Raw genomic sequence first — 24,328 nt, forward strand, 5'->3', positions numbered from 1 at the left:
AAGATGGTTTCAAAAGTGATCAAGGGCTTGTATCTCTCATTAAAAGCGCTAAATTAGCGGTGCACATCCCAGAACGCCTGTTTGGGTTGGCTGACTCCTTCCCGCTTGTTTAACAAATGACTTTACAAAGAGCTGAATGTAACCACAGAGTCATTAGGGGAAGCGGGTAATAATTAACAGATACCCAGACAGTTCAAGAGCAGTCCCTGCGGCACATGGAGACACAATAGATGGGAAGTCAGAGCGGGAAGAGGGCGCAATGAGACACCCGCAGGGTGAAGGCTGGGCACGGGGCACAGGGGGACGGTGCTCTCTTTTTCCTGGGCTTTGCCCAGAGCATTGCAAAACCCAGGGCTGCCCCAGGCTGCGTTTGTGGGAACACAGCTGGCTGAGAGCTGTGTGCTTGGCTATGGGGGGAACGGAAGGGGGGGGGCACCCCCCTGACTATTCCCTGTGCCCACTTCCAGCACAGCTGGGTTCTGCACGCTGCAAGAATCCCAAGGAAAAGCTTCGGGAACCATTGCACAAGGTAAGAGGGACGTTACTCAATTTCCTACCAGAGTCAATTTCCCATTGCCCAAGAGCACCCAAAGAAAACAGCTGTGCTTGGAGCAAGGGCGCAACATCCTCACGCAGGAGAGATATTGTCTGTCCCCAGCAAAGCCCCAGGAGGGAGCTCAGCAGGTCACCATCATGTCTTAACCTGGAGAATGGTGTGAGTGCAGCAGGGCACCCCACCACTGCCCAGGGGCTGCTCAGGGGCTGTTCCCCCAACCCCCGCTCAGGTGCAGCCTCATAGCACAGTTGTGCAATGCAGCAGCTTTGCTTTTTGAGCAACTGAACAATCGATGTGTGTCTTATGCAAAAGGCTTCCAGAAAACATAATGCAACAGCAGAGGAAAAAGGCACAAACACACCCTCCCAGCTTCCCCCCCACCCCATCCTGTCCCCAAGCACTTAAATGCCGCTGCCCCCCAGCAAGATACGGTCGCACCTCTCAGGAGAAACAGCAGCATGAAGACTGTGCCTGCCCTCCTGCTCGTGGGGATGCTCATCCTTTGGGCTGAGCTGCCATCAGGTACGATATGCCCAGGGGCAGGGGACTGATTGCAGCAGCAAGCCATCCCTGCTTTGCTGCAGGGGTTGCTGCAAAAGAGCAGCTCCTCCTTGTGCTTAAGGAGGAGTGGGTAGCAACTACATCACCTGCATCATGAAGGGGAAAATGTCCCCTTGGAGCCCTCCCCGGGGTCTCTCAGCTGCAGCAAACCTCCCTGTGCTCCTGCAGGCACTGCCTGGTCCTGCCCCGAGGTCCGCATCACCTGCGCCATGGTCAACCCGAGGAACGACTGCTACAGCGACCGGCAGTGCCCGCGTGGCAAGAAGTGCTGCAAGACCTTCTGTGGGCGGCGATGCATCTCGCGCATCAACCTGACCTACGGTACTGTCACCTCCACGGCCACCTCGGGGCGCTGGGGCTGCGATGGCTGTGGCTCTGGGCAGGGAGCTCGGGCTGTTGGGGTAAGCCAGCATTATCTCTTTGCTCTCTCTCCCTTTCCCCAGTGTGAGCTGCTGCTCCCAGCATAGCCAGAGAGTGCCTGTGTCCCCGTGCCATCTCCAGCCTCATGCACCTGCAGAAGGACCGCCAGCTCGCAGGGGACAGGGACAGCTTCGTGCTCGCACTCTGAGATCTTCTCTGCTGCTATGTGCCAACTTCTCACCCTCTTCCACCATTATCCGCTGCTGTTACAACAAATAAAAGCTTGTCCCAGGAGCACCGGTGTGCAGTTCCCTTCTTCCCCTCCCTGCCTCTCGTGACCCATCCCAGCACATGTCCCCAGGTGCACCAGAGCTGTGGGATGAGGAGTGGGACCAGCCCTATGGGATGGGGGTGAAGCACCCAGCAAATGGCAGGGGCACCCCCCCACTGCACAGTGCTGGTGGAGGATACAAACACCAGACGACGAGCTCACCAACTAAACTCAGGTGGGAAATAGATCATCACTCACCCCCAGTACTGAGTCCTCCCATGGAGATGCCCCCTTGCACCAAATGTACCCTGGAGTGGGAAGGACCGTGTCCTGTATGGTATGGGGCACAGCACAGAGCCCCAGTGCTGCACCCAGGCTGGCACAGTGACACAAACAGGCCAGCGTGATGGCACACGTGATGGCATGTCCCATTAGTCACAGTTCCCAGCTCCCTTCCTCCAGCAGCACCAGCTATTATCAGCTATTAAGCAGGCATTTCCATACAGCTGGCTAATTTGATAACGCTGCAATTATTCTGCTTTGTTAACAAGATTAAATCGCTAATTAGTTTGATTAAGCGCAGCACTCCAGGCGTGGGGTGCCTCCAGCTGCCCATCCTGCGGGGACAGAGGAAAGGTGACAGCACAGGAGTGCTTAATTCCCCTGCAAGCTGCCCTCTGGAACATGCAGGCCTTGTTGTGTGTGTCTGTGAGAGCCCTTCCTCCAGCCTTTGTCACCGCTGCCACCCGGCTGGGCAGCAGCAGGTGGTGATGGTGGCCTGAGGAGGGGCTGAGGAGCACTGTGTGGGCTGTAGGACCTCTGATTGGGGTCTGAATACAGAGCAGGTTTGGTGCTCTGCAGTTACACGAGACCTTTCCAAAGAATGATTCTGACCCATCTGAGAGGAGCAGCTTTGTGAGGGAAGGAGGTTTAACAGACGTAGTCCCACAGGATGCAGCTGCCGCATGGAACCCAAAGAGGGAAATCCCTAGGCTGAGAGGACTGTCTGCTATGTGTGGAGAGCAGCTGGGGATGGGCAAGAATGAATCAGTGCCACCCCAGTCCCTGCATATAATAAATACAGCTCTGCAGAGAAATAAAGCATCCTCCCTGCTGAAGGCCGACCCATGCACGCGCTCTCCCTGCGCTGCCTCCCACAAAATGAGCGCCCCGTTTGAGGTTCAGGAAGGGATGAGCCCAGTGCTGAAGCTGGTCTGCGGGCAGTGCTGTCCACCGAGGGAGGTGAGGAGGTTCCCCCATAGCAGAGCACAGCTCCTGTCAGCACCAGCACAGGGATTCCCACAGCCCTGCCCGTGCCAAGGCACACGCAGCTGCTCCTTCCCCTGACGGCTATGTAGGTTAATGGCATGCAATGTGATTGCGAGACACAGGAAACCGCAAAGCTCTGTCAATATTTAGCTTTTGCACATTTGGCTAATTAGGAAGCAACCTGTGATTCCCTCTGAAGGAGGAGCGGCTGCTCCACTCACCCCCATCGCTCTGAGTGCTCCCACTCCGCATGGGATGGACGTCACCTCCTTATTTCTGGAGTTCTCTGCGGTCCCGAACCACAGTGCCCAGGCTCTGGATGTCAGAAATCATTACACTAAATACAGCTTCATGCATGATTCATGAGGCATGGCTCCACGTCCATCAGGGCGAAAGCAGAGCGTGGTCCCAGCACACACAGAGCCCACATGGGCAGACACCAAACGCAGGCAATGGGCCGATGCCTGCTGGTACCTTTCTGCTTTGGGAGCTGCTGCGACTCACGTTGCTAATGAGCGTGGGCAGCTGGCACAGCAGCCAGGAGCAGCCCCAGAGATGCAGTGAGCACAGCCAGCTCAGGGCTGACGGAGCCATCTCCTGGCTCAGTACAGCCTCTGAAAGTAGAGGAATGGTTCTTCTGAAATGCCATCAGGAGGATCCTTCCAGCTGCAGAGTGAGAGGCACGGGTGCCACGCTGCAGCAGCAGGGATCACCCTGGGTCACAACGCTTCTACCATCACTCCAGACCTCTGGAGATCAGGGAGATGCATCACCTCTTTGTGCCTGGATCTGGCAGCGAACGCAGTCCCTGGGCTGTGAAAGACAAGCAACAAGTGAAGGCTGCCCTCGGTGTGGTGATGGTGATGGAAGCAAGAGATGGAGCAGCACAGTGCAGGGATGTGTCCTGGGTGCAGCACTGGGTGCAGAGATGCTGGAAGGTGAGGTTGGAGGTGGCGAGCATCCTCCAGGTGTATTGAAGACAGTAAATCCCTTTTAATTAAAGCAGCTCTGCTAACACACTGTACCCATTTATATTTCCCCCCTATATTTTAATTTCTTGCTACGTCAGCTATTAAATAACAACAACAACCAAAAAAAAGAGCAGGAGGAAGAAAGGAGCAGAGCTGACACGGGATGAGTCACTGCAGCACAGAGATGGCTGCTGGCTCCACTCACTGTGCAGCACAGAGCGTGGCACATGGCTGCGTCCCTTGGCCCCGCGTGGAGCATCGCCGAATGGTTATGGACAAACCCCCCCGGCAGCAGCGGGAGGAGGGCCACCTTTGAGAGAGGCAGGAGGCGAGACGTGAAGGAGGGGATGGCGTTTCCAGCTGACCTGATTTCTTCACATTTCCCTGCGCACATCACTGTGAGTTAGCTCAGGAGCAATGCTGGTCGCTGGGGCCGTGGGAGCTGCATCCCGTGGCGTGGTCACACCGATGGTGCTGTGAGCACGGCCCTGTGCTGGGAAACAGCCTGGAAATGGGAGTCCTTCCATCCCACCCCAGCTTCTGGGCGTTAGGAGATTGGAGCTGGCTGATGGGAGAACTGGTCCTTCTGCAGCAGGGTTTGTACAATGGAGGACAGTGCACCTGCCCCTCGTGCTGCAGCAAAGCTGGAGGGATGGCAGCGATGCCAGAACCAAACCAGGAGAGGTCAGGAGGTGAGCAGTCCCAGGCTGGGAGCAGAGTGCAGGGGCATGCAGGGCTGCCCAATGCCTTTTCCCTGCTGCTGGCACAGCCATACAGGGAGACAGGTCTGGGTCTTCCCAGTGGCACAGCACAAATAGGGCTGTGGAGGAGCATTGGCAGTATGTGTAGGCTGCCCAGAGTGTGCGCTGAGCACGTCCCACGGTGAGCCCACAACTTCCCGAAGGCAGTGCTCTCTCCCAGAAGAACAGAAGGGGAAAACCAATTCCCCCTGGTGGCAGAGCAGATGCATGGGAATGGCGCTCCAAAGACTCCACGGCATCGCCCCACAGCATCATCCCACAGTATCTCCCTGCAGCCAGGCAGGGAGCAGCGTGCAAGCAGCCAGTGGCGGCGTTCATCTCGCAGCTCAGCCATCCCTAATTGCCATCAAAATGAACGCTTCTTGCTTCGTGTCACAGAACAGAAGAATTTTCCTCACTTGGGTATTTTTTCCGATTTTTTTTTTTTTTTCCCAGACGTCCCTCAAAGTCTCCTCTTCCCCCCCTCCCTCCCTCCGTCGCCTCCTTCCCATGTAAACAAGCGCTGGGCGCACACAGCCTGACACATCACGCACATGGCAGCCCGCTGACGGCCCCGCAGCGCTGCCTGGCGCAGGGACGGCGCTGGCACGGCCACGGGAGGCGGGCACACGGCGAGGGGAAGGATGCTCTCCCCACAGAGCAGATCCTGCACGGCTCCGTGCACACCCAGAGAGAGCTGAAGGCCTGCAGAGTGCTGCAAGCTGAAAGGATGGACGCGGTGTGAAGCTTCGCCTTGTGCTGCTCCAACACGGCTGCGATGAGACATGGCCACGCGGCCCCAACCGGCGCCCGGCCGAGGGCTCAGCTCACCGCCCTGCCATCTCCCCGCCCTGCCAGCTGGCTCCTGGGGCAGTTCGGGTGCTCGCCCTGCCGTGCCGGAGTGCCCACAGGTGGCCCAGTGATCTGAGTGCAGCGTGTGCCATGCCCGGGGCTCACCCCGTTTGCCCACCTCCGACAAGGAGACAGCGGGGAGCCCAGCGCCAGGGGTGTCTCAGCCTGGGGGGGCTGCCCTGGTGCCCCACACGAGCCTCGTGGCAAGGAGGAGGATGGAGCCGGATGGTGTGATGGGATCCCAGGAAGGCTGAGGCTGAACGCCTGCAAGGCGCGGAGGGGCACGCTGATTTGGGGGTCCTTGCCCACCTCAACAGCTTGCTCTGAGCACTTTGAGCAGGTAAGGACATGGGATGGGGTACTTATCCTTGGCCACGGCTCCCATTCTGTCCCGCTGCCAGCCCTGTCCCTGTCCCTGTGCATCTCTCAGAGAGAAACTGCCCGCTTACTCTGGAGCTGTTCCAATTAGCAAGCCGGTTTTGCCAAAAATCGGGTTCCCCCCGGCGTGCAGAACCAGCTCACGCCCGTCTCCAGCTTTCCCAGGGGTACAGGGTAGGAATTCCCCAGAGCCCCCCTCCATCTTTTCCCCCGCTCGGAGCACAGCAGCTCGGGCGGGCGGGGCCGGAGGGCGGCACCCCGCTGTAGGGGAAGGACGGGGGGCGGCGAGGCGGCCCCCCCGGCCCCGCGGAGCTGCCGCCGGCCCCGCAGGGCTCCGCAGGGCTCCGCGCCGGGCGCGCACGTTGCGGCGGGGGCGGCACCGAGGGCAGGTGAGAGCGGAGCCGGGCCGGGCTTCGGCTGCGGGTGCGGCATCGCGGAGAGCGGGAGATCGGCAATGCAGGGAGCAGCGGGGACCGGGCAGCCGCATCCCGGGGAGCTGCGGGGAGCGGCACGCCGGGGCTCCGGCATCCCGGGGTGAGCGGGGAAGGGAGCGGCGGGTGAGCGGGGTGTGCCGGCGTCCTCATTCTGCGTTGCTGCTGGGAGCCGGAGATCGGGAATACCTCTCCCGGTCCCTCTGCAGGCGGCGGTAGGGGAGCCCCTCACACCGAAGGGCTTTCTCTTCACTTCCCTCCCCCCCAAGAAGCTCAGGGGCCCGGGTTTCACACCCCAGATCTGTGTGCCTGCTGCCCAAAACCAGGGAGTGGAGTTGGCACAGGGCAGTGCATCGTCTGCAGCAGCGCTTGGCTGCCAGCTCTGAGCAGACACCGGAGCGGTTGGTAGCCCCTCACCCCAGAGAAGGCAGGGAATCCCCCCTCCATCTGCCTCCCATCCCTGGGCACTTCGGTCGCCTCTCAGCGTGCAGCAGGAGCTCACTCTTTGTGTTTCCTAGCCGTGGGAAAACCCCTTCCATGCTCTCCCCTCCCCGTGTTCCCCAGGCAAACCGGCCAAGGACAGGCGTGCTGCCGAGCATCCTCCGCTCAGCAGGCACGGGGATGCTCAGTGACAGTGACAGGTATGGGGCACTTCTACATGATGGGTAAAGCAGTGCCTCCCCAGTGTTGCCCAAGCTGTCCCCGGTGCTGAGGACAGGATCTCAGCCCCACAGTGCCCCCAGCCCTGCCCCATGGGCACCCCACCGCCAGCACACCTGGGGCAAAGGGGTGCATAGGGCTGGGCTGCAGCTGGGGCTGAAGGTTTTCCTCCACTCTGTGTTCCCAATGGCTCCTCTGAGACACGCCGCTGGGAAGCCGTGCTGAGCGGTGAGTACAGGGCTTTTTATTTGGACTGTTAATCTAAATCCATTGTACCTGTTTGGAAAACCCCCTCGTGCAGTACTCTCTGCGCTCACCACATCCTCCTTTGTAAATCTATGAGCATCTCTCTTCCCGCCCCCCTGGGTCCCCTCTGCCAGTTGGAATACGTGTACAGAACTTCCACTGGAAAGCCTTTCAGAAAAAAAAAAACCAACACGTTGTCAAGGGAAACTCCTCTAGCATTTCTCACAGATAGACTCAATCTGCTTTTATACTTAATTTTTGCTGTCATAAATGGACGTATTAGAGACATTTCTTCTCTACAAGGTACGTATTCAAGTGAATGCCCCAATTCATGCTGGGCTCATGCAATTCCAATAGTTGCTCCTTAAAACAGCTTACAGTGTATTTCCAAGAGTAGCAGGAAGAAACTGGCTTAATCTGTTCCATCATTTATAGAGACAGCAGCGTAACTAAAAGGGAAATTTGCAAATTCACATTACTCCAGACAGACGCATTTGTATTCTCTGCCCGTTGTGCCTTTGCAAAGACACAAACCCAACCTTCCCCATCCTTTTGCAGCAGAGAGCCCCGCAGACACCATGAGGTGTCGGTGATCCAACAGGGAGATCACGCAGCGCTGGGTCCAAACCCAGCCCTGAGGCTCAGCTCAGCTCCTCACCACTAAGTTAGAGAACTCCTAATTGCTGCCTTAGATTCCTAGATGAAAGCGAGATGTGCGCAGAAATCATTTGCTCTGTGCAGAAACGAACACTGGACAGGAGAATCTCCACTGGAGAACCTTGTGCTGCATCCTCAGCTGTGCTCAGCCCCATCCCACCCCATCGGGGGCCGTTCTTCAGGGCTCTGCTACCTCCTCTCACCTGCTCTGCTCTGAGCTCCACGTTCAGTCACAGAGGAGCCCCCAGAGGCCGCCCAAAGCAGCAGATGTACTGAGGGAAATGTGGTTGTGGAGACTGAGAGCAAACCCGGCGCCAGGTCTGTGGGGCTGCACTCTGCCAGCTCCACCACCACCCTGCAAACAGCAGCACTTGAGCACATAAGGTGAGTGGCATCTGTTCTCAAGGTGACTTGGATGGCAAGCAGCATTTATCTTCTTCATTTAAACCTCGGGTCAGGATGGGTAAATGTACTTTAGGGTGTGGGGATGCTGCTCTCCATTGGGGATCTGCCTCTCTGTGGCAAATGGCATTGCTGCTGTGCAAAAAAGCAGGGCTCCCCAAAACCTGCAAAATGTCAGAACACTGAAATCAGAACTTCACGTTTTGATCCCTCCCGACAGACAGGTTCTTATTTCAGGGCCATCAGTGATTCTGAGTCACGTCCCTGTTATGTTTCAGCACTATAAAAATAAATGGTAATATTTCACACGGCAGGACAGACACGTACAAACACAGCAGGCAGGTGCGTTGTGTTGGCACTTCTGCCGTGGAAATTCCCCACTCGTTTCCCCCAGCAGCACCAAAGAACGAAGCCCAGAGCCACATCCCATTCCCCACTCCCTGCACCCCCCCCATCCCACCCCTCTGCATCTCCCCTGCAGGTGGAGGGCTTCCCGCTCTGCCGATCATGGTCAACAAGACCTTAACGTATTGGGGTGCCGCCTTCGAGGAGGACCTTATCAACATCAACGTGGGAGGGCTGCGGCGGCGGCTGAGCCCCAGCGCTCTCTCCAAGTTCCCTGACACGCGCCTGGGCCGCCTGCTGTCCTGTGACTCGGAGGAGTCCATCCTGCAGCTCTGCGATGACTACGATGTGAGCGCACGGGAGTTCTACTTTGACCGCAACCCCGGCTTCTTCCTCTACGTGCTGCACTTCTACCAGACGGGCAAGCTGCACGTGATGGACGAGCTGTGCGTCTTCTCCTTCTGCCAGGAGATCGAGTACTGGGGCATCAACGAGTTCTTCCTGGACTCGTGCTGCAGCTACCGCTACCACGAGCGCAAGCTGGAGGGCCGGCACCACACCTGGGATGAGGAGAGCGAGGTGAGCAGCGTGGACACGTCGCCCGATGAGATCTCAGACATCAACCACGAGCTGCTGCGCTACAGCACGCTGCGCTGCGGCACGGCGCGCAAGCGGCTCTGGCTCACCATGGAGAACCCCGGCTACTCCATCCCCAGCAAGCTGTTCAGTTTTGTGTCCATCAGCGTGGTGCTGGTGTCCATCGCCACCATGTGCATCCACAGCATGCCCGAGTACCAGCGGGTGGACGAGAGCGGCGCCGTGCTCGACGAGCCCGTCCTGCACAAACTGGAGTACTTCTGCATCTCCTGGTTCACCTTCGAGGTGTCCTCCCGCCTCCTGCTCTCCCCCAACCCCAAGAAGTTCTTCAAGCACCCGCTCAACCTCATCGACATCGTCTCGGTGCTGCCCTTCTACTTTACGCTGCTGGTGGACGTGACGGCGGGCAGCGACTCGGAGCTGGGCAACCTGGGCAAGGTGGTGCAGGTCTTCCGGCTGATGCGCATCTTCCGTGTGCTGAAGCTGGCGCGGCACTCCACCGGGCTGCGGTCGCTGGGAGCCACTCTGAAGGTAAGCTGGCCATCTCCCAGCTGTGAGGGAAGGACACTGAGTGAATCCTCCTTCTACACAGAGCCAAGGCTTGCAGAGGGCCAGTGTAGGAGCAGGGTGCTGGCACGCTGGAAGGCAGCACTCATGCAGGTCTGGCGAGACAGGGCCCTCATCTCCCATGTCATGCCCTCTTGTGATAAAAGATGAAGCATGAAGGCACTGAGCCCCACACCACCTGTCACTGCACCTCCATCACTGCAGCTCAGGCACCTTGTCTGGTCTCTGCTGTCCCCACTGCCCCTTCCTCATCCATTCCCTCTGAGCTGATGTACCAACGGAGGGTGAAGCTGCCCCTTTCCCTCCCTGCACTCACAAAGGAACTCCAGCTAGACAAAGAGGCTAATTAAACCCAGACTTTGATTTTCTCTCCTTCTCGGTGATCACTCCAAGACAAACCGTGAAGCCAGCCCTTGAAGAGGGCCAAGCAGAGCAGCACAGGCTCGAGCTGTGCACGGGGAGCACAGATCAAAAGCAGCCAGCTGGGACTCACGATGGGGCACCAATGGCACAGGGCATTCTGCTACTGGCAGGCATGGGAGCAAGGGCTGGAGCCATGGGGAGAAGCAGCCCCTGAATAGGGCTGGGGAGGAGAATGAGGTCCTGGGAGCGTTGTTTGCAACGCAGATGCCTGCAGCATATTTGTATCTGACAACTCACTTCGGAAGAGCAATTAGCAAGTGAAAACCACACATAAAACTGCTTACAGAATTTAAATAAAATTGCACATGCGGGAAAGGCTGAGCCCTCTCTGCACTCCACATAAGCGCAATGAGGCTGCAGCGGGGCTGTCCAGCCCACCTGCACATCACCAAGGTGCAGGAGCAGCATTGTTCGGCTCTGCCCACCAACCCCACAGTGATGTGGTGGAGTGCCATTTCTCAGGGACCCCAAGCCAGCTGCAGCCAGGGTGGACACAGACAGAGCTGATGCAGCAGCTTGGTGCTGGGACTCACTGGGCACGAAAATGACAACATGGTGTTAATCATAATTTAGTTCTTACTGCATAAAGCAGCAGCAGAGGAACAAAGTCTGCTCACAGCCAGGGAGCGATGGCTCTGGCACGGCGAGGAACTGTTCACTGCCACCAAAGTGCCAGCAGAGGGATTGCTGCCATTTGTGCATCATAAGCTCTGAGTGGTCTTCAGACCACCTGGGGTTTGATCCAGGGTCTATTGAATTTGACAGGAGCCATCCCCGTCCCCCTCCCTGCTGTGCACCAGGTGCAGGGTTGGTGCCACTGGCACTGGGCAGTCTGGGCTCCAGGGAAACACGTGGATTGTCATATGTCCCTTTGGTGGCCTGGACATGAAGGTGGCTGAGCTGAAGCTGCACATCTCAGAGGGGATCTGCGTCACCTAGATGGGACATGTGTCACTATGGGCTTGGTCACCATGCTGGTACCTCTGGCTGGGTTCAATCCAGGCTCTTTGCTTCATTTTTCTTCCGCTGCAGGGGAAAATAGCCTGCCTTCCCCTCACCTCTGTCCTCCAATACATCCCAGGGCCGTAACTGATGCTCTTTAAAGATTCATGGGGTTATTTGGCTGGGACCTGCAGGCACGCTGCTGAGCTCCAGCCCAGAGCATTTTTCTCAGCAACCTGACATGTCTGTGAAGCTCGGTGCTCTTCGTCCTTCCCTGGGAGCAGCCCCAGAGCTGCTGTGGGGCTTTTGCAAATAACATACCTTTAGAACTCTGATTCCTTTTCCCTAAAAGATGAAGAGCAAGTCAGCAGATAAGCAGGCAAAAAGAGCCAAGAAATCCACTTGTGACGCCCAGAAAGGGAGCGAACTGCAGCGCTCCTGCTCTGCCCCAGCCCTGTTCCAGCTTCACTGCCCATATTCCCGGGCTCAAACCTGTGTGCTGCCTCTGGATCCCACCCTGTGCACTCCTACGTCCCACTGCCACCACCCTGAGTCCCCATCTGCGAGCTCAGATGTTCCCCAGGGCCCCATGGAAATGGGTCCTGAGCCCAGCCCAGGGGATGTTCAGCCCTGCAGGGACGCACCTTTCTTGCCTATAGGCAGGCAGGTGCTGGGTGATGCTACCTACAGGATTTGGGACCGCAGATGTGTTCACCCTACATGTGTTCATTTTCACTCACTGTACTCTGCTTTGCCTTCTAGCACAGCTACCGGGAGGTGGGGATTCTGCTGCTCTACCTGGCTGTGGGGGTGTCTGTCTTCTCCGGCATAGCCTACACTGCAGAGAAGGAGGAGGATGTTGGCTTTGACACCATCCCGGCATGCTGGTGGTGGGGCACAGTCAGCATGACCACGGTGGGGTATGGTGACGTGGTGCCCGTCACTGTGGCAGGGAAGCTGGCCGCCTCAGGCTGCATCCTGGGCGGCATCCTGGTTGTGGCACTGCCCATCACCATCATCTTCAACAAGTTCTCCCACTTCTACCGCAAGCAAAAGGCACTGGAGGCCGCCGTGAGGAACAGTGAGAAGAAGCAGCCCGAGGAGGTGGAGAGCGAGCAGGACTCAGAGGTGCTGAGCGAGAGCTCCCTGGGGAGGGGCAGCCCTGACCGCCGCAGCCTCACACCCGGTGCCCTCCCCGCTCCCTGAGTCCCGTGCAAAGGACAGGGGGTCCGGGTTGGTGCAGAATGAGCCCAGGAGGAACGGTGGTGCCTGGTGTGGGACCCACTCTGCAGCAGGACTGGCTGGCCATGGCCCTCCTCGCATTGCAGGTGTCCCCATCCCTGTCCATGGGGCTCCCGCATTCCCTCCAGAGGAGTGGCTGCTGCAGATGCTGGCACCCAGCCCACGCAGCACAGAGCCTGCCAAGGGCTGCTGGGGCATGGGGAACACTGCTGGACACAGAGCAGCTGCCTCTGCTGTGTCCGTGTGCCCCTGACTCCTGGTGCAGGAGGAGCTGGGGCTGCAGCCCTTCTGCGGGAGGGAGCAGCCTTGCCGTGACCCCCTGCACGTTCCTGCAGAGGGAACCTTGCACTGCTCCTCACCAGCTCCTGCCTGACCCCTCACAGCCAGGCATTGGGGCACCCCCATCCCATCTGGCTCCCCACCTGGCTGCGCACATCTCAGCACAGCATCAATTCCCTCAGCAACGTGCACCCTGCAGCCACCCGACCAGCCCAGAGCCACGCAGATGGCTTTCAGGGCACGGCGGTGGGTGGGAATGGCTCTGCCACAGGGACTGCTGACCTCGGGGAAGAGAAGATGGAGTTGGTGCAGACACAGCCCCTCTGCATGGGTGGGAGCAGGGTGTTGGTGCTCACGTCCGTGTCTTCCAGCATTATCTGCCCCGGTCCGGCTCCCACTCCACTGTTACTTGAACAAAGGAAGGAATTTCCCCTTCTCTCCATAAATATTCCAGTAGCAAAATGTACTAAAATAGGAAGACTGAATGACATGTAATAACTAAAAAAGCATTATGCAAATCATTAAAAGAGCATGTAATTTAATTTTCTATCTATGCATGGGATGCATATGGTGTATTTTATTAAAAGATGGAAGTGACCCACTTGGGAAGCTGGTTGTCTGTGTCACAGCAGCTCCACCACTGCCCATCAGAGTGAAGGGACCACACGTCCCTGGGGCAGCAGTTTTCCCAGGAGCGTCTGCGCTCTCACTTGGCACAGTGGGTAAATCAATTAAATGCTGTATTGGGTTATTTCCACATAAATCGCCCTCCACACTCAAAAAGTGATTGATGAAGGAGAGACTGAGTTACCTCCAGGGGATGGTGATTAAGGAGTGACCTTATTAAGCTATTCCATGCAGCCGAGAATTGGTCACTGCTGCTTAGGGAAAAGCAAACTTCATTACTCGTTTCAAACTTTTTCCCTTTGCCAGCTGCCACAGCCCTGGCTGCCCTGACCGTGCTCTGTGCTGGGTATGGGAGATCTTAAGGGTTGGGACCTGGGGGATAGGAGACCCCTCACCACAGCACAAGGGCTGTTCCTGCTGCTCCAACAGCTCTGGGTGGGACTCAGCCTCTATTAAGTTAACAGCAATGAGCTGGCAGGGAGAAGGGCAGGATGCGATTCGTAGATGGGATTGAATTGTTTTAAAGTTTTTAAAGAAGTTGGCTGCTTTCCTGGGCTCTTAAATTAAAGGGTAATTAAGTCACTCTCAGTCTGGAAATAGCTGATGGGTGTTTCCTGGTCTGACTATTAAATTTTGCTAGAGTGATTAATGCAATGAGAAATCATCAGCTCTCAAGTCAGGGCTGTCAGCCAACGCCAAGAGCATTTATCTGAGCTCCTGCTTGGGCTCCTCTGGCCCACAGACAGAAGGAAAGAGGGCAAAATGAGGGCTATCCATCAGCCACTGTTAGCCACATGCAATTCGTATCTCTGCACAACGGGCACTGTGCATGGATGAAAGGAGTGCAGGTGAGGACTCCCCTGGGGTGCAGCCCTGCCTTCGTGGAGGTGTTCTGCAGTTTCATGGTGATGCTGCTGAGAGCACGTAAGTGCTCCGGGCTTTCCTAGCTACTAGGAATGCCTGCAGCCTCCCTCCCGTTGGATTCCACACTCCTTCCTAACATTTAAAAGCTCACATCTATTTTATTTCTTCTGGCATTGCTAACACAAGCTGCCTCCTGAATGGATTCTGTCTCTGCCTCAGTTAGTCATCCCTCTGGGACAGATTTAGTAACTGCTCAGGGAAACCACGTAAAAGCCAACAGTTCGCCGTGGAAGGCAGCACCCACTCACTGTCAGCATTCTGAACGAGTGAGCTGAGAGTGCAGCCAGGATTAGGAGTGTGACTCGAGCCTCACCTGCTGTGTAGGGAGGGTGGACTGCCCCACACCAGGTCCCAAAGCACCTCCTGTCACTGCCTGCCAGCTCTGTGCACGTGTACATAACAGTCAGGACACTGAAGCTTTCTGTAAGGACAGTTTATTTGCCCTTTTAAACAAATAAGGCAAGAAATGTTGAGAAAGATCAAACACAACCTCCTGTATCAAACTCAGAGGAATGCAGTAAAAGTTACTATTTCATACATACATAAACTAAAGACCCAACACTATTATATACAAACAGGCAGACCTTACAAAAGAGCATTTCAAGTCAGCACTTTATGCCAGTGTTGCTAATTTGTTACAAAAAAGTTAAAGCTACAAACTTCACATTATTAAGTCTCATGTGACTGACATCATCAGCATCTCTGGGTTTCAGAAGCAAAGATCATGGTTTGTCCAGAACGCTTTCAGCAATGCAGATGGGCCCAAGGAGCACCTGAATGCAGCTTCACAATTAAGCAACTGCTTTGCTTAAAAACCTTGTCAGAACAGCTCTCCTGGAGGGTGGGAGCCTTGGTCTTAGTCGGTAGGGCTCTGAGAACTAAGAGGGTACAGTGCTCTACAAGGGCATCAGAAAGGGAATTAATTTCTCTCTACCTGACAATCAGTGAAGGAGAAAGTAATTCGAACTCTAAGTGCAAGAAATATCACCAAGCCTCAGCCACCGCAAGCTTGTAAGAAAGGTTCAAAGGCAGTTGGGCCAGTTTTACTTATTTTGGTTCATTTGCTGTATTTTAAGACAATCGCACCAGCAAAGCAGAGCATCTCAACAGTGCTTACATTCAGTTACAGCAGACACAGGTTGCATAATCCAAAAGCACACACCACAATGTGGTGCTTCACCTAAAACTCAGGTTTTCTAATGCCCTACGATGACCAGAAAGTTACCTACACAGTGCAGAGGTAAAACTACTCCCAGCAGGATCTGCCTGACCGGAATTACACCCAGCAGCGCACGGTTTGCCACGTGCCACATCTCTATGCCCACCAGAGGTACAAAGCAGGCTTGCAGAGCAGTGCTGCTCACCCTGGGACGAACCGATGCAGCCAGATCTGCAGGGGGTACAAATGGCTTGGTTCCTTTCACAGCAATGGAGTATGCCTGTTAACAGTAGTCAGCAGTCTGCTGCAAGCAGGGAATGAGAGCCTCTCGAGGCATGGAATGAGCAGCATTTGATTCAGGAGACAGTGCTGTTTAATGACCTGCGGGAAGCACCAAGGCCTGTTTCAGAGGATTGCATGGAAACTCTTCTCTCCATCAGAGCATAACAAAAACAAATCGGTAGGAATACGTGGTTCTGTCCAAATATTTCATCATAAGCTAGGTACACCTAAAGCTGTGCAGAGGCATCACTCGCTCTGTGCCCAGATCTGGGCTCACCTCACGCTGCTTCAGTTTCCTCCTCAGCTCCACCAGTGGGAGCGAAGTGCACCATCCTCACTGATTGTACAAGCAGGGCATCTTCAGCCATAGACCCGTGTCGGGAAATTTAATGAGAAAGGAGCACTCAGAGGGACTGAACAGAATGAATCTCTTCCCAGACATTGGCTATTGGGACATCAGCCATTGGCCTCTCTGGATCAGCTCTGCCCCCACTCCATCCAACAATGCACATCTCTGATAACCCAACGAATGTCTGCTTTCTGTTTAACTTTCTGACGTGCTAAGCCTGGCAGAAATGCAAAGTATTGTGAAGTTTTTATTCCAGCACCTAAAGAGGTAAATGTGAAATGATGAAGCGTATGAAATATTTCACACACTGCAGAGTCCTTGCAGTGCTCTCAGACACAGCAGAAGTACCAAATTCTGAGAGAGGTTCAATGACTTCCACCCATTCACACACCATGCCCTCCCAGCACTCTGCTGTCAGCAGAAGGACAGACGGAGGGGAATCTGCTTTGTTTTAGGTCAGATCATTGATTGGCTTTCGGCTTTAAGTCAAAGTGGGCTTTAAATTACAGAATGTAACTTCTCCTGGAGGCACAACACACTTCATCTACTCATACTAATTCCTAACGTACACAAGCAAAGGACAAAAACAAGTTCTTGAAGAAATCCCACTCGATCAAAGCACAAAGTGTAAGGCATGGGGCTTATTACAGCTTTTTAAAAATGAGATTTAAGTGCCTTCCAAACAGCTGGGACAGTCTGTAGGTGTTCTCATCTACTCTCTTCAACGACCTAAAACTTATCAGTACCTTAACAGCAGAACCATACAGTCATCAGCTTGAAACAGAGTCTGTGCATTCACAAAGAACAACAAAAACAATAAAAAAAAACCCACAACAGATGCAGCCATTAAATACACAATTCATATTAACTTAAAACGGAGTATGGAAAGGTTCAGTTGAAAAGAGAGTGAGCCATCTTCCATTGGTCTATTTCTATCCACTCATCTGACTTAAAAATAATCCATCTAAAAACAGTAACAGAACTCCTTCGGATACTGCTTTAAATATGTGCCTAAATTAAAACACACCACAAGGATTCTCCACTTAATGGCATTCCTGAGTTCACAAAGGTGCTATGGAAAAATAAATGAGCAGAAGTATTGCCCTCTATTTTGCTAGCGTATTTCAATAGAAATCAACCTGTTCAGTAGTCACAGAAGCAAGGAGCTGATTGCTGGAGGCTGGAAGGACATTCTACCCGTGGCTCAGAAGTTCTGCTGCCGCCGCTTCTTGGCTTCAATGGCATCGAGGATGGGCTGCCGCTTGGACTGGTACTTCTGGCGGATCTCCTCGATCTCCTGCTCCATCATGGGGTCCAGCGCTGACAGCCTCCTCTGCAGCTCATCCACACTCCATGTCTTCAGCTGGCAGGGAGAGGAAACAACAGATATTGGCATCAGCACTGAATGCACGCACAGCCACAGGTGCTTCCGTACACTCAGGTTGAACATCAGTCATGGTGAGGAGTTCAGACTCCTCTGCTGAGTAAGAAATCCCAGAGCACACACGTCGGGTCGCTCAGTTCAGCCCCGCACTGATACAATATGCAAGCACAACTGGTGTTTTACAGAACAGCTGTCTTTCACTGTGCAGATGTCAGGCTGGTGTGGACAAGCCTCCCGCACTGACTTCACTGTGTGCCTGCCCTCGGCTTAATTGGTTCTCTTGTGAGTGCCTATTTGCTGAGAACTGGCACAGAAAAGTTTTATCCTGTGATTCAAGGTGCCAAAGTTTGCCCAGGACAGCCTGAATTGTCCACAGCTATGTCCTTTATGTGAAACTGTAACCTGGAAAACAAGAGGATTTTAGGATAACACTGAAAAAACAGGGATGTTGAGTGTGCTTCCCCCAGGTGCCAGTTCTTCTCTCAACCAAGACAAAGAGAAAACGTCCAGAATAACATGAGAGGTGCTGCCTGACAGGCACTGCAGCACAGTGGGGATGATTGCCTGTATGCCTGCTTGCTGCCACAGGATCACAAATCTGATCTAGTAGTCCAGGCAAAACAAAACTCTTTCAGTATTGCTGCACAGTCTGCTTCTCCAATCAGCAAGCTGTTCATTAGAAAGACAAAGCACTTCCACTGAGAAAATATACATTATTTATACACAGTCATGCAACATTAGCAGGCAGCAGCTTAAGCTGATGTATGGCATCAGTTACCTTTTCACAATAATTTATTACAGAGCAGGTGATCATTCAACATTCCCTTCCCTCATAGTCCAAGGAATTTACAGCAGAGATGTCAAAGTCTGAAGTGGACAAAGGCAACAGGAAGACACAGTGACAGGGTCAGTGGGCACAGTGGTGATGGGCAGACAGTTGGACTAGACAAGCTTAGTGGTCCTCTCTAGCCTTAATGACTCTGTGATTAATAGCAACAAATCTGAAGTACGTTAACTGTGCAGACAGGGGATGCAGAACCAGGCTGCTGATCATGGGTTAAACAGAAGGGAGGTGCTGGGGAGGGAGGAGAGGGAAGTCAATGCTCAGAGAAACACGTCCTGTGTGTAGTGCTGGGTGATGGTGAACCACCTGCAGGCAGTTCATCTGGAATAGCATCAGTGTGGCTGTGAATGCCACGCTGCTGCTAACAGAAGCAGAGAAGCCAGAGGGCAGCCCCAGCTGAAAGGTGCAGAGCGTGAATGCTCACCATGACAGCGACGGCGTGCAACTACTCATAGCTGAGAAGCAGTGCTCACGCAGGGCAGGGGAAGGGGAGCAGGGATGCCTGGCCCCGCACCCACAAGTCATCTTCTCACTTGCAAATGCATCTTCGAAAGGAAAACCAGTAGTGCTTAGAACCTGACCGTCTCCATTTCACTTTGCTGCGTGGCCTTGCCTCATAAACCAGCCCCATAGACACACTTTCTCCTGGAAATGAAGTTTTTAAAGGCTGGCACATCTGTCTCTGTAGGGTTAGGCTTCATTATTCTCCAAACGAAGCGCCAGGAGCAAAATAAGAAGAGGACAAGGACAGAGCATTCTGCAATGCCCAGGGTGAAGTCTCAGTGCTGACAAGCTGCAATTAGAGCTGGGCTCAGCCCCATCCCCTCCTCACTCCTCAGCGATTCCTCTGTGGTAAAGAGCCCAAATGCCTTTGTCAGAGCTATCTATTTTCATCCGCCGTGATCAAACAGCCATGACAACCTTTTAAAGGAAGGAACTGCATTTCAAACGTAAAGGCTGATATCAAACACTTGTTCTAAGGCTAGTGTCTTACAATGAAGTGTATCTCACAACAGGGAGAGGGGGTAGAGCAGGGAAAGTGTTCGAGCAAGGTCCCATGTGCAGCTAGCTAATTGTTAACTATTTGATTAACAGCTTTCTTTCTACGCAAGGTTGTGAGGCACAATTTTTTCTTTCAAGTAACAGATCCACAAGCTACCACTGACATCCCTTGCAAGCAGTTCAGATAATCACTGATAACAAACCACTGCACAGTGCTCACCTCAGCAAACTGCCTCCCCGAGTCACCGTCCTTTCAAATCAGCATTTAAAAAAAAAGAAAAAAATCATAAAACAACCCATCCCCAGCATTGGTTACAATCCAGGCAAGTGTGGCTGCAACACAATATTCTGCTGAATGCAACTGAACCTGAGCAAAAGGGGAACACGTGAAGGCTCTCTGCAGGGATGTCAGACCCTTTTCCTGCAGCAGGGCAGCAGCAAGGCCAGCTTGGGGCCCAGCATAGAAGTATGGTCCCCATATGTGGGCACTGTTGCCTTGGGACAGCCCAAACGACTGCCATAAATACAGTGCTGCCCAGCAGTCCCACCTCAGCTCCCATTCCTAGTGCTTCTCTTGCAAAAAAGACTGCCAAGAACACCCATCTGCTGTATGAATTATAAGCATCTGACAGAAAAGCCATTTCCCAGCAGCTGTAACACTCTTCTCTTCCACTATAACATTCCAATGGAGAACAAACTCCTGCCACCTCTCCACTGGCTCACAGGAACCCTGAGCACTGCCCTCCTGCAGCTTTTCCCTTTCCTTTGGCGACGCTGCATCAGATCCCAAGATTTAGTGCAAAGCCTTTTCTTTGCATCTCCCCCACTGTGCACAACACGTCGGCTTGTTTTTCAAACACTCTCTTAAAATTCCTGAAGCTGGTGCCCAACCTGAACCCATCCATCACAGAGAGGGGCTGCAGTTATCCTATCACCTCGCAGATCTGCAGACGGATGCTGCCTCCTGGAGCACAACCAGAATATAAATGCCAGTGGTGAGATGGGGTTATTTCCTCACGGTGAAAACATTTGAGCAGCCCTGCAGAATTACCACCACCAGCTGTGGGTTGTTTAGGAAGCAAACACCAGCTACCAGCCTGCCTTCAACCCCAACATTCCAGTTGGCATCCACTGGAGCTTGATGTCATCTTAGAAGTTTTAAATAACCCTTTGAAAAAGTGGCTTGAGCGATTCTCACTTCATAAGGGCCAGTGGGAGTTTGAAGACTGAAATACAGAAATAATGAAACTGCAGCTTCCCACGCCACACAGGGAAAAGACATCAGCTAGATGGGAACTAAAGAAAAAAAATAATTCTTGCTTGAGCATAGCTTTTGTTGTTCTCCCTCCCCTTTCTTCCTGGTTTTACACTGCTGTTTAACAATTCTTGACTGCACACCCAGAGATCAAAGCCCCTGAACAGACTCAAAGCATCTCGAATCGTGTTAGCAAGGAGCACAATGCTCTGCATTCAGGCAGGCAACACTGAGCATGGCTTCAGAAGGGTGTCCATCCAAAAGAAGTTATCCAAGCCATGCTAAATAGTCAATGCCAAAAAGGGGTTTGCTGCTAGAGATGATGAAAACCGCCACTACTGTCATAACAAACCTCAGAATTAAAGTAAACTTTCAGATTAAAATGGGTTTTATGGAAACGGCACATGGACATGCAGACATGTGGAACCTGCTGAGACCATGGAGTACCTAAGGATGTTTGCCAGCTCCTGGGTGCCACAGGAATCAGGTGTCAGCAGGGTTCTGATTTTCAGAGGAATGTGGAAGTAAAGGCTACATGTAAAGGGCCAGACACTCCAAAATCAGCCAAGATTCCTCCAAGAACAGCAGTCACCCAGATAACACTAAACCACCTGAGAGCCGCTCCAACTACGTAATGAAATCATTATGGACAAGGAGCAGGAAGGAAAAAGGCACAGCGACAGACAGGTTAAAGGAACAACAGCAGCAATGCTATCAGGATGTTTCCCTTCCAATAAATCCTTCCAATAAATCCTAGGGCAATGCTTACGTTTCGCTGTCAGATCCGGCGACTCCAACTGACGCACATCCACCTCAACTTTCCAACTCTTCTTTTATCACCTCCTCGAGCAGAGTTTTATTTTAGGGCTGCAGACACTCACTGGGTGCTACGTGCAACTATTTGTGGCAGCACCTCGGAGCACAGTGCTGCGTGTGAGAGCAGCCCAGGAGCTGGGGAGAAGCTGTCACAGATCACAGCCCATGGACACGAGCTCTCATGGCTGTAAGAACTCAGGTTATTCTGGAATTAGCCTTCTGCAACCTGAAAGGCTGTTCAAGTGCTGTATCAATTAAGTGCTCACACCAAATACACCCAGAGGAAGCAGATCACAGAATAGTGCCATGCACCTTTTTTTTTAAAGCCAGAAAAAAAAGCATTCAATTTCTCAGGCCAAAATTAAATGAAGAGGGTGATTTCTCATGCTAAGCAGTGCTCTGGAGTCTAGGTCCTGAAAATGGTGATATAAATTGGTGTTGGAATAGCATGCCATTTTCCCTCAGCGTTTTTCCTGAAATGCTGGCTCAGTCCCATTTGGCGTCCTTTCAATCACTGATCTAAAAATTAAGTGCCTTGTTCTCATTTATGTTCCCAGCGTTAGAAGGCCTCGATGGAACGTACGAGCAGGCATTAACCACTTATTCACCATAACCGTGTGCCCAACGCAAGGGACACAGGGATCTAAGAACCTGCAGGCACTCCCTGCCCACTTCTCCTCCTGACTGCCAGGTCCCCACAGCCTCACACATCTGTCAGTCTGTAGCTGTGCCACGGAGGGGCTTCAGTAAATCAGAACCCCAGCACCAACACAAATATTAATTACCTTGATTCTCCCCCCTTTTTGGCATGAGAAGTTTCATACCGTTATGAAAGCAAAGGATGAAATGCACTCATTGTGCGATTTCATGCAAGATTAAAAACACAGATATTAATCTTTCAAAGGATTTGAAAAATAAGTCTCAGCAGCACAAGCTTCTGCTTTTAATGCATCTTAATTATTTAGCAAAACACGTCATGGGCTGCAAGCATCCAGCACGAGTTAAACAGACTGCAGCCAGAACTTCTAAAAGAAAGGGACTGCGGTGAGATGCAGTGAGTGCACATCTGGAGACAGTCGTTTCAGATCACCCACACTCTTATGTGGACAAGAGATGACTCCACACAAGACAGATGACCCCAACTTTCAAGCAGATCAACACATGCTTCAGAGGCCAAGTCAACCTAAGTCAGTGCAAGGCAAGCAGCTACAGCAGTAACATGGCAACGTGCCTTTTTGGGGAGGACAGGCAGACACTAATGCACCCAACATTCAATCCTAGCTGAAATGAAAAGAAGTATTTTAGGAGAAATGTACTGGAGAAGACCCAGCCCTTCTCAGCTGGTGTGCTCAGGACAGCTGTATCTCACTTCTGCAGTGGTGGAGTTTTAAGGCTCCTGAAGTGAAACATATTCCTGGTACAACACCGGTAAGGATCCCAGCTATCTGACATGCAGCTCTGCTGATATGACTGCAATAAAGGTGCCTGAACCCAGCGCACATGCAGTTACTGGAAGCCACTGCCCCTCTGGCCCACTCCCTGCCAGGCAGGTCTAGCTCTGAGCTGGGAACTTCTGCAGGACCTCCTTCCAGCCCAGCAGCTCGCTTAGCAAGGCTGCTAAAGCTGTCACAGGACAGTGATGGGCTTCTGGGCAACTGTCTGAGCTCCAGCACTACTTCACAGCAGCAGCTCCTTCACTCTGGCTCTGAAGCAGAAGCTGCCTCCAGCTCAGGATCTGTCTCTTCTGCAGCAAGCTCTCTCTTTCTTCAGGCTTTATTTATATCCACATGGTTTGATCCCGCTGGTTCAGCAAGGACCTTGCTCCAGCACGTTTGCCAACTCTGTCACTGCTATTGAAAAGATAAATAGATACACTTCAGATACACATCTGCTCCTTCATCACCCATGAGGCATCTTTCCTCTGCTGGCTGCCCTTCTCCAGTCTGCAGCTCTGCCCCGTTTCCTTGAAGCCTGCAGAGCCAGGGGGAGCTTTGCTGTTGGCAGGGTGTCAGAAAACTCCTAATACAATTTTCAGAGGACTACAGCACACACAGACCTCGCTGGCAGCTCAGGCTCTGCAGACGTGCAGGCACAGAGCAGCATCCCCAGGGCAGAGATGGTCCAGCTGTGAGAGCATCACGCTGCACATCAGCAGTGCTGGCATCCCAGAGCAGCTCACAGCCAAGAGCTGCACCTTATCCTTCCTTACTGCAATCCCTAAAAGGCTCGAGGAAGTGTCACTGCCAGCACATCCATACAGCATCTACGTAGTGTTATTAGCCTCAGTAATGTACAGAAATTGTATTCAGGGAAAAAAAAAACAAAACAACATCCAAAGGAATCCTCATTGATATGACTGGCCAGAAAAAAAAGGTTGTTTTTTGGTGGTTTTTTTTTTTTTTTTTGCATTTTAATCTTCTGAGCTCCAAGATTACATTCCCTCATATTCTAGTTTTATTATCAATAAATTATTAAATAATTATTCACTTCCAAAACCATCCCAAGTACTATAAATACCTAACCTAAACAAAGGGAATAACAAATTGTTTCGCTGTTGCTCTGCAGCAGGAAACTTCAGGAGGTCCAAACCTTAAGAACCTTCAGAGACTTAGAAAGTGGCTGAGTAATCCTATAACCACAAAGACAGGTTATCTCACCGGTTTTATTTCAGTAACTGAATTACAAACCAAGCTAAAAGGTCAGCCTGTCTGGACAAGGAGGAAAAAAAAAAACCAGCAAAAAAGGAGCATCGCTTGCTTATAAAATACACTTGCTGACCAGAGATTGGAGTAAGAAAAAACACAGCAGGTCCAACCCCCCTCTAAGTGATTATGCTTTAATTTCCTTAAGTAAGAGTACGACAATACCTCTGGACATGGTAAAATAAATCATTTCACTGAAGATCCTGCTAGCTGTACAAACCAACTGCAAAGTGCG

The 24,328-nt window shown here is 52.9% G+C and overlaps 3 protein-coding genes across 5 annotated transcripts in view; 2 read left to right on the forward strand and 1 right to left on the reverse strand.

Annotated features, from left to right (window-relative positions):
- Positions 1 to 204: 204 nt before the first annotated feature.
- Positions 205 to 1,771, forward strand: LOC122186773. Of its 2 annotated transcripts, none has more exons than XM_042883691.1 (3): positions 205 to 529; positions 955 to 1,078; positions 1,286 to 1,771. In XM_042883691.1, exons 1-3 carry the CDS (start codon positions 260 to 262, stop codon positions 1,582 to 1,584), a joined length of 693 nt encoding a protein of 230 aa, XP_042739625.1. In that variant the 5' UTR covers positions 205 to 259; the 3' UTR covers positions 1,585 to 1,771. The 2 variants fall into 2 exon arrangements, with proteins under 2 accessions (XP_042739625.1, XP_042739626.1); XM_042883692.1 differs by having other exon boundaries at positions 206 to 529; positions 979 to 1,078.
- Positions 1,772 to 8,861: 7,090 nt separating this feature from the next.
- KCNS1 (potassium voltage-gated channel modifier subfamily S member 1) lies at positions 8,862 to 12,434 on the forward strand. The gene is made up of 2 exons (XM_042883686.1): positions 8,862 to 9,827; positions 11,991 to 12,434. The coding sequence occupies exons 1-2, from the start codon at positions 8,862 to 8,864 to the stop codon at positions 12,432 to 12,434; spliced, it is 1,410 nt and encodes a 469-aa protein (XP_042739620.1).
- A 2,292-nt stretch (positions 12,435 to 14,726) lies between these two features.
- Positions 14,727 to 24,328, reverse strand: part of STK4 (serine/threonine kinase 4) — a 39,790-nt gene continuing 30,188 nt past the window's right edge. The window contains exons 11-12 of one of the 2 annotated variants that reach the window (XR_006181179.1): positions 17,230 to 17,453; positions 14,727 to 15,840 (exon numbers count right to left, since the gene is read on the reverse strand). Coding sequence is in view for 1 of the 2 variants with exons in the window: in XM_042883635.1 (XP_042739569.1) it covers positions 17,295 to 17,453 (159 nt within the window). In the remaining variant the exon portion in view is untranslated. Of the gene's footprint in view, positions 17,454 to 24,328 lie in introns of both variants that reach the window. The other variant, XM_042883635.1, reaches the window with a different exon arrangement.

The sequence above is a fragment of the Lagopus leucura genome, unplaced genomic scaffold (genome assembly GCF_019238085.1).
Source record: "Lagopus leucura isolate 7727_CA_CO unplaced genomic scaffold, USGS_WTPT01 Super-Scaffold_100039, whole genome shotgun sequence".
Lineage (NCBI taxonomy): Eukaryota > Metazoa > Chordata > Aves > Galliformes > Phasianidae > Lagopus > Lagopus leucura.

What these genes read in the sequence shown, in the direction of transcription:
- LOC122186773 (XM_042883691.1), top strand. Translation starts at nt 260, where the DNA reads ATGAGACACCCGCAGGGTGAAGGCTGGGCACGGGGCACAGGGGGACGG. An exon ending in TTCGGGAACCATTGCACAAG is followed by an intron (nt 530 to 954) that starts GTAAGAGGGACG and finishes CCTGTCCCCAAG; the next exon opens with CACTTAAATGCCGCTGCCCC. An exon ending in TTGGGCTGAGCTGCCATCAG is followed by an intron (nt 1,079 to 1,285) that starts GTACGATATGCC and finishes GTGCTCCTGCAG; the next exon opens with GCACTGCCTGGTCCTGCCCC.
- KCNS1 (XM_042883686.1), top strand. Translation starts at nt 8,862, where the DNA reads ATGGTCAACAAGACCTTAACGTATTGGGGTGCCGCCTTCGAGGAGGAC. An exon ending in CGCTGGGAGCCACTCTGAAG is followed by an intron (nt 9,828 to 11,990) that starts GTAAGCTGGCCA and finishes TTTGCCTTCTAG; the next exon opens with CACAGCTACCGGGAGGTGGG.